The sequence below is a fragment of the Pipra filicauda genome, unplaced genomic scaffold, assembly GCF_003945595.2.
Source record: "Pipra filicauda isolate LSUMZ 115617 unplaced genomic scaffold, ASM394559v2 scaffold1_size10287979_pilon, whole genome shotgun sequence".
NCBI lineage: Eukaryota > Metazoa > Chordata > Aves > Passeriformes > Pipridae > Pipra > Pipra filicauda.
In genome coordinates, this window is record NW_024104310.1 from 6,796,392 (window position 1) to 6,805,602 (window position 9,211).

At 45.9% G+C, this 9,211-nt stretch overlaps 1 protein-coding gene across 1 annotated transcript; it reads right to left on the minus strand.

Moving 5' to 3' along the window:
• Window positions 1-2,180: 2,180 nt before the first annotated feature.
• On the minus strand, window positions 2,181-8,794 carry LOC113991465 (elastase-1-like). Its single transcript, XM_027727834.1, has 7 exons — window positions 8,759-8,794; window positions 6,918-7,023; window positions 5,591-5,711; window positions 4,823-4,959; window positions 4,552-4,697; window positions 2,955-3,104; window positions 2,181-2,224 (listed from the first exon to the last, which is right to left on the minus strand). Exons 1-7 carry the CDS (start codon window positions 8,792-8,794, stop codon window positions 2,198-2,200), a joined length of 723 nt encoding a protein of 240 aa, XP_027583635.1. The 3' UTR covers window positions 2,181-2,197.
• Between the last annotated feature and the right edge of the window lie 417 nt (window positions 8,795-9,211).

Genomic DNA, 9,211 nt, shown 5'->3' on the forward strand with positions numbered 1-9,211 from the left:
CATGTGACATCCCCAAAATTCCCCCATGGCCCATGCACCAAGTACAAAGGGGTTAGATGCCCAGCGCAGGCATCGGGCACTCTGCAAAACCACCAGGCACTCTAAGACTTCACTTCTCAGCACCTGAGTAATTCTTGGAAGCGATTTGAGGTGTTCCCTTTAAAAAGATCTTATTTCCCAAAGCCTATGATCTGTGTTTTTTAATTCCTTCTGAAGCTCAGAGGCAAAACTTGAATGTAGTCAGGCAAGACTTCAGGTGCCAGTGTGCTCCTGACACATGGCTGTGCAGTTGTTCTTAGAAGGGACATTACTGAACCCAACAGCTCCAGGCTCTTTCAGAAGTGTCCTGCCCACGGTGGGCTGTTGGAATGAAATGATCCCTAAGATCCCTTCCAACCCAAACCATTCTGTGTTTCTATGATTTATAGTCTAGCAGCAGAAATCACACGTGCTGTCTTACAAGGAGCAAGAACCATTCAGCAATATTAAAAAGTAGAAAAGCTGAGATTCAGGGGTTTTTTTTAACCTGTCAGAAGAGGAGAATTGCCAAAGTACTGAGTGCCCAGGAGACACTACCAAGTGCAGCCCAATAAAACTGAGAGCCGAAAATACAGCCAGGACTCTGCTCCTTCACAAGCCTTAAAGAAAGTGCTACTGGTTTCATTTTCGTTTGCTGTAACAAGGAAGATTTATCTGTTTGCAGATCAGAGCTCTGGATAACGGCAGCGAAAAGCAGCTCCTGTGCGTCATTGCTTATCTGTGGGTCTGCAAGCAAACACGGAGGACAGAGTGCAAGGCTGAGACAGGCCGTGTCACCGTTCCTGGCCCGCAAAACTCCTTTAGCAGTCGGTGGTAACCGTGCTGGATATTCCTTCGGTTGGCCAATGCCCTCTAGTGGCTTTTGGAGAGGAGAAATGTGCATTCCACAAAGCGAGGATTTTGCTAAAATCCTGCTATGGCCCAGGTGTGTGCAGGGTTTGGGAGAGAGGGGACACAGGTGGTTTAGAATGATAGAAGAGCTAAATCAAGACCCTTCATCCATAAATGTGCATCTCATACACAGCAAAAGGGGGAAAGGGAAAGTTGTGGGATTCCCTGTGTTTTCCAAGAAGGTGATTTGTAGTTCACAGAATCATAAAATGATGTGGGTTCAAAAAGACCTTAAAGATCATCCAGTTCCAACACCCCTACTTTGGGCAGGGCCACCTTCCACTAGGCCAAGCTCAAATCAAACCTGGTCTTGAACATGTCCAGGGATGGGGAAGGAATGGTTTTATACTTCATGAAAAGACAAATCCTGCTTTATTGTGCACATACATCTCTCCTCCTCCTCCCCTCCCTTTACCAACCCTGCTGTGTGTCTAACAGGGAGATGGCTTTTATTTGGAAATATTATGCACTGCACACAGGCTTGCCCAGCTGGCTGAGCCCCCTGCACACCTAACAGCACAAGGGTTTGTTTAACAGTGAATTTATTGCTTCCTCTCTAGAAAAGCACCCTCCAGAAATGCCCTTTTCTGGACTCTTAGTCTTATAAAATTAATTTTAAAAATTGTCATCCTGTACAGAGTGGATTTAAGAATAAGTTAGATGGATTGTTCTTTCTGTGGGTTGAGTTTGCCACTACACTTGAGGCAGATGGTTTTTGTATGAGCAGTGCTGTATTGAGGCTGTTTGTTTAGGAATATGAAGATAACCCAGTTCTGCAAGCAAAACTGCTTGGCTGCTCTGAGAACAGAACAGAATAGGAATATTTATACTTGTGCCCGGCAGTGTCAGACATTGCTCTGCTCCCACTGACCAGGAAGCACTGAGCTGACCACCTTTGCCAACGGTGGGGTTATCCCTAAGGAAACCCTCAATGAGAAAAACCCATCCTGGTCATCTTCAGGTGGGTTTGGTGTCAAAATGACAGCCCTGAAGAGCTGTGCTCGCTGCCACGGCCCAGCCCCAAGTTAAGGACACCATCACTGGAGCATTCACTGGAGTCTCCTTCTCTGCTGGCCTGGTCTGAGCTGTGCCTGTGGCTGAGCAAACACAGCAATGGGTCACTGGTTGCAGTCACTGAGACTTTATTACCCTGTTAGCCAAACCTTGCTGTTAGTAGCCCAGAGAGCTCAGAAGGGATGAGAGGAGGGTTAATGAGTAGAGATTCTTCATTCTAATCTCTTATATTCATACACCAGTTGATCCTTCTCTAGAACCCCCCGTTATTCTCCATAGTCTGGAAAACACAAAAGAGATTAATTCAGTAGAGAGCCAGAGTAAGGCATGTCTCTATCCCAGGTGATGCTCTGAAGAAGGGTTTGTTCCCAGCTGGGCCAGGAGATTGCTCTAAAAATCTGTTCCCACCCAAAATGGTTTATGGACCACAGTAACCTCCCCCTTCCTCACACTGATTTAAAATACCTCTCTCCACCTTTCTTTTCAGCATGACTCATAGTTTGCAGCTGCCTTTCCACATAACCATCCCTTGTGCCTGGGAAGAGGTTGCTCCTTGTGCCAATCATTATTTCTGGGAGCAAAGGGCTAGTTGTTCGTTCCCCAATGTGATGCTGAGGGTGGATAGTGCAGCACTGCAGGACTTGCACTTGCAGAAATACTTTATGGTTGCTGTATTTCCCATTCAGCTGATTCCTTCCATGGTTTCCTCCAGCAAGGTTTTGTCTGGGTGAATGATGATGATAATGTTTTGGACTTGGAGCCCAGTTCCTGCCTGGCTTGAATTTTGTCCACGGTCCTCAGCAGAGCATTGCAGCTCCAAGGCAGCAGCTCCTTCCTTACTGTTGTTTGATTACACCAGAAGTAACATCAAATATCCTGATTTTAGACCTCTCCAGATTTCCCAGCTTGAGTCCTAATGGTCTAATAAATGAAAGACTCCAATTCCCCTGGCAACTCCTTGCTTTCTTGGGAGATGAACCAGGTTACCTCACAGGCATTAAGCAACTTACACTGTAGATCCAGTCTACATAGGCTGACACTCGAGTGAAGACTGTTGGTTTCTGGTAGGTGTTACAGTAGGGCACTAACCCAAAACTGACAATCCCATGGACTTCCCAGTGATCATCTTTGTAGCAGTTGAGAGGGCCCCCAGAATCCCCCTGGATCAAAGGAAGGAAAGGAACATATTGAGCTAAATTATCTGAGCAGTTGGAAGACTGGATAGGATTAAGGAGCATGGAAATAAACATGAAAATAAAAATTTGTGCTGCTTTCTTTTCCAAGGGCTGACTGGTCCCCAGCAGTGTGACAGCAGAGACTGCCCAGCACCTTCTGAATTGCTGAAAAATCAGCCCCTCTATGTGTTATCTCAGTCCTCATGCACATACACACACATACATACACCCATATACCCCCAGGATGGGCTGAAACCCTAACTTACCACCATTGTAAATTTAGTGACTGTAAGCAAATGGTCCAGGGCACAGTGCATAAAACACAATCCTTTCCTGCAAGGTCCACCTGCCCAGCATCTCTGCTAAAAAATCAGTGCACTCTCCAGTTGTAAGGGACCAGGGAGAAGGGAAATGCTGTTCCCCTTGTTTTTCACAAACATGTATATACAAAGAGTCCCAGGAAGTTAAAGTGGTGAAAAAGAAAGGAACTCGGATTAAAATATATGAGAAGATAAAGGCTTTTGCTTGGCTCGGGACCTGGTTTTTAACAGGGTTCTACCATAATTAAACCTCACAAAAAAAAATACATTAAATATCTACAGACCTATAATTACCTTATATAATGTAATTGAAATATGTATAACTGTTTAACCTGTTTTATTTCTATATGTGTCTCTATTATATTCATATCTTTACATAATCAAACATGTTATGTATTTGTCCACAATTTTTTAAGGGCTCTGCATGGTGGCTCTTACCAGAAGCCATCTCTGCAGCAAAGGGAATACAGGCAGAGGTCACAGGTATTCCCTGCCTTCATGAGCCAAACCTTCTTGCCTTGATGTTGGGGCCACCTGGAACCTCTGGGATAATGAGAACCTCACAGCATCTTCCTTTCCCACCCAACCTGGGCCAGATAGTGCAGTTGGACATGGCCAAAACTTCCAGCAAATTCAGCTGTCCATGCAAACAGAGCGGAAGGGGAGGGAAGGGTGGACAAGCAGAGGGAAGCACTGCCTGGCCCGGGGTGCAGTGTGACAGCAGTGTTGGAGGAATGGACTGACTTCCCCACAGCTTCACCCTTTGGGTGAGGGCAGAGGCAACTGCCAAAGTTTCAACCTAGTCCCCAGGATCTGGTCCATGGGACATGCTGCTGGAAGGCAGGGCAAACCTCCCCTCCAAAATCAGAGGGGAAAGGCACACCCTGAGGACTTGAAGGTTTTCTCTCTGCTGTGGGGAGATGGAGAAATGTGGAGCAGGTCTGGTTTGTGAGGTATTCAGCAGAAATCAGCAAAGGGGCCAGGATTTGCAGGAGAGCTATTCCAGGTGGAGAAATAGCAAAAACAGGTCCCAAGTGAAGGAACAGCAAGGTCGGAGAGATAGGAAAAAACAGAGAGGAGCTTAAAAATGCTTTGATAACAACAGCTCTTACACTGCATCCAGCCTTCACACCATCTCCACCAGCACAGAGCATGGTGTCCTTTGCCAGGGATCCCCACCAATCATCCTGGGAGCAGATCTCGTGGTCGACCACCGGCAGCATCACCTCCTGCAGCCTGTCCATGCTGCCGCCCCCTGCTAGCAGGGAAAGGGGGAGACGATGGCCCAGGAGCTCCAGGGGTTGAGGAAGGAAGCTTTACCTTCACAGTGGTCCTTCTGGAATCAGGAGGGACTCTCAACACTCCTACTTCCCCCTTGCTTACCACTAACTACCCCCCAGCCGGTGACATAGCAGGGGTAGTTATTGGGCAAAATTTCTCCTTCAGGTGGAAGCACTCCCAGCTCGATGAACCCGTTGGCATTGGCAGGAGACTCGAGGCACAGCAGAGCAATGTCATAGCTGAAACAGGACGTAGGGGAAAGATTCCTTACTGAAAATCCTGAATCGGTCGTAAACCAGACATCCTGGCATGATGCACCTTGAAAATATCATTAATTATTCCTTATAGGTATCACAGGCAAGAGGAAAATAGGAGCAATTAGAAGAGAAGAGGCCATAGTACAGACTGATAAAGGGCTAATATCCCTCAAAAACCTCCTACTGCTTTGGAGCTCTCCAACCTCTGGGTGAATTTTGGTGCATCTTGGGTGGATGGGCATGTCTCTGAGGAGTGATTTAAGACAGTCCTTCAGCATTCCCTTGTTGGTTTCCCTTTGTCAGATGCACACAGTGCTGTGACTGCTGGCAAGCCCCTGAATCCACTGTGCATCCAAGATCCATTCGTTTTTTTTCCAAGATGGGGAAAAGAGGCCCATCTTTTCTCCATCTTGGACAAAGCAGGACTGAGGTCGTCCACACAGACACCATGGAACACCTCCAAGAGAGGAAGCTGCTTGGGAAATCTCCCTTGCACCATCTTTCAGTGCTTCCCACAAATCCAGCCTCACTGGGAATTGGATTGAATACACACGCTAGTGGGACAGGATCCTAAATAACATTCAACCATCTGATGTTACTCAAAAATAATTACCCATTGGCAATGTCATTGGGATTCCAGCCATCATGAATGAAGATTGCATCCACATCAATGTAGTACTCGGTGCCATCCACCTCCAGGAGGTTGTGCTCACCCAGAGCCACACGGTAGGATGCTCCTGGGGGCCTGAAAACCAATCACAGAATAATTAATGTAAAAACTACTCCCCACCAAGTGCTTTGCAGTGTAAATACTTCCACCAGTGCAATAATTTCCAAAGCACCTTCCATCAAAGGTTTTTCAAGGGACTGTAGCTAAATTTGTTGTGAGCAAGTCTGGAGAAGGGCAACAAAGCTGGTGAAGGGTCTGGAGCACAAGTTTGAGGAGGAGCAGCTGAGGGAGCTGGGAGTGTTTAGCCTGGAAAAAGAAAGGAGGCTTAGAGGAAACATTAATGCTCTCTACAGCTACCTGAAAGGAGGTTCTAGCAAGATGGGAGTTGGTCTTTGTTCCAGGTAACTAGTGACAGAATGAGAGGAAATGGCCTCAAGTTGCACCAGGGGAGGATTAGGCTGGATATTGGGGAAAATTTCTTCACTGAATGGGTTGTCAGGCATTGGAACAGGCTGTCCAGGGAAGTGGTGGACTCATAGCCCCTGGAGGGATTTAAAGGATGTGTAGATGCGGCACTTGAGAACCTGGTTTAGTGGTGGGCTTGGCAATGTTGGTTTAACAACAGGACTCAATGATTTTAGATGACTTTTCCAACCTAAATTATGACTCTATGATTCTAAGTGGAATTAGGAACATGCTGCCTGCAGTTTGCTGGTGAAGCAAGTGAAGGTGCAGCATCAGCTGACACAGTCCTGAGCTTGGCCTTGAACAAGAAGGTTCATTCTGCATCTCTGCATCTTTCTGAAACAGAGTGTGAAGGACCAGCTTGTTACACTTTATTGGCGTTACAGCTTGTTGGTGTCCCGCTGTATTGCTGAGGTGGTGCATGTCAGACCTGCTGCAGAGCGTGTTGTACAGCACAGCTCAGGTGCCAGCAAACATGCCTTTTGTTCCATCTTTCCATCTCTGTGCAGGTTTCTCGGGATGCAAACCCATGTGAAATGCTCACACTCATGCAAATACACCTCCTCTTATGCAAATCAGCAATCAGCTTGATTTCCGCTCCCAGGAAGTCAGCAATTACTATGTAAAATCAAGGCTAAAGCAAACAGTTTTCCAGTTCCCTTGATTAAGTGAGCAACAAGACGTCCAGCTGTGCAAGGCATGGCACCAGTGGGGAGCTCGGAGGATGAGAAGGGTCTGGCTCCCATCTGCAGCAAGAATGAGGAGCACATCAGGAGTTTTAACACTTTTTATCCTTCTCACACACTGAGGCAATGGGCTGCAGTCATGACCCACTTGCTGCTGATAAGGGTTCCACCACAAATGTGAGCATAGTACCCCGGGTCGTTAGGGTAGGCAATCTGAAGTGATACCTGGAGGAAACAGCAACGTATTTTACACCCAAGCCATGCCATTTCTCTGCAGAAACAGTGTGTGTGGCTTTGGACAGCAGAAGCTGTCCTTTCCTCACTGTTGTGGTTGTTTTTTTTTTCAAATATAAGGCTTTTTTCAAGTATAAGACACACCAGTATTACCTGCCACTTCCAGCTGTTTGGTTGGGCTTCGTGGCCTCCAATTACTCGTCCTGTCAGCACATCCTGCTGAAGAGTGCCCCTCAGGGGACCTCCAGAGATTGCCCCTAACACACACAAAAAAAGAAGAGCAGTTTGTCATGTGGACTCCTAAAGAGCATCAGTCATCCCAGCCAGCCAGGTCTGAAAGATGGAGTGACTGAGACTTGCACGTGGTGACACTGTGATCACTCTCCATCCTGGAGGCTTCTTTAAAGCCTCCGTGGTTGAAAACTACCAAAAACAGGCCTTCAGATACAAAGTTATATAAACTGACTCATTCCCCATACTCCAACCCCACCCTGCTGCACCAACCTAAATCCTCTTCCTTTTAGGGTGTAGGTTTCCCTTCCCTCAGAGCACTTCCAGACCTTTCTCATGGAGATAATGCTTCTGCAACAGAGGAAAACCCTGCCACATCAGGGTTTGCCCTAGCACAGTAACTGCAGAGAAACAAAAAAATTATATGCTCTAATCTCCATCACTTAGAGGTTGAGCTGTTCACCCTTCCCAGCTCAGATAAATTGTATCTTACCCAGGCAACTCGGAAGAACCAGAAACCAAAGCATCTTTAAAGAAGTGGTCACATTTTTTCCAAGAAAATATCTTTTTATACTAAAATATCTGATAAGAAGCTGTGTCTAAATTTGGTATCAATACAATTTATCTATACTCATGACTCACTAAACTGATCAAAAGTGCTCTACATGTGGAAAAACCCAAACTGCTCAAGGTAGAGCCCAAGGTTACACAAACAGCTCCACACTGCACAATTCCCACAGGACCATGAAGCAGGGGGAAAAAAAAAAGGAAAAAAAAAAGAGAGAAATTTTGGGTGCTCTCAGACCACTTCAAGAACAAGGCAGGACAAACCCAGGCTCAAAAGGCCAACACTCCAGACTAGCAATTGTGGATGCACATGTAAGAAATGTATTTGTCAGTCCAGCTGTCTGCAGCTCCATGTAACACGAACTGATCTTTGCCAACCAGATAAACAGAGCAATAACCAACAGGGAAAAATGAGGGGGTTCAGCCTAGGCTGGACATGTTAAACTGACTTTGGCGGGACATGCTGAGCCTTTTTTAGGATCCTTTTCTGCTCCTTCCTTCCTTTGGAATGAACCCAGATCCATCCTTTTTGCACCCTCCCTTTGGGTATTTATGCACTTTAATGAGATCCTTCCCTTTTCCAGACTGATCAGTTCTAGATCTCTTGGTCTTTCCTTGTGGGAGCAGTGTTTCAGTTCCTTCATCGTCTGTGTGACCCTTTGCTGGAAAAGACAGTATGGATCACCCACCCAGGTATGCTGATGGAATCCACTCCCCATGGAAAAGACACTGTAGGATCAGGACCTTTTCCCTATCATTCCTCTTAAACAAATCCTTTCTATTTTACTGGAAGCCATAAAGAGTTCAGTGCGATATTTCAGCACTGAGACTTTATTTAAGTCATCAAACACATTTTCCCCTTTACATCATAGATCATTTTTAGCTTCCAGTTAGTTTTGGCTAAGGAGGTCAGAAAGTGGCCTCCTACCCAAGGAGTCTCTTCCCTCACTTTCACTACATTCATCATCCCTAAAAGTTAGACTGGGCCAACTCACTCATTTTTTTTATCATCAATTTCTTTTTCCAAAGACTTTATGAGTTCTATACATAAAATATTGTTTTAGAATGTAGTTGTTTATTCTCCTTATGGACACTGTGGCATTTGGTTTGAGCAATTGCTTGTCCATGATCTGTCCTCTGCTGCCACGAACACAGTATCATACTCATTGTGCAGCTTTGATGTGGGGCTGAGTTCAAATGCCCAAAGGAGAAATAAATTACAGTGAGGATGAAGAATTACAGCTGTTTTCAGAATTCCTCCACTCCAGGCATTGTTTTAGTGTAGGGCTATTAAGGAATTGTCTGAGTTTCCTCCTGGGTTCTACATATGTGGTTTGTGGAAGTTGTTGACCTACAGGACATATGTGAATGGAAAGAGAGG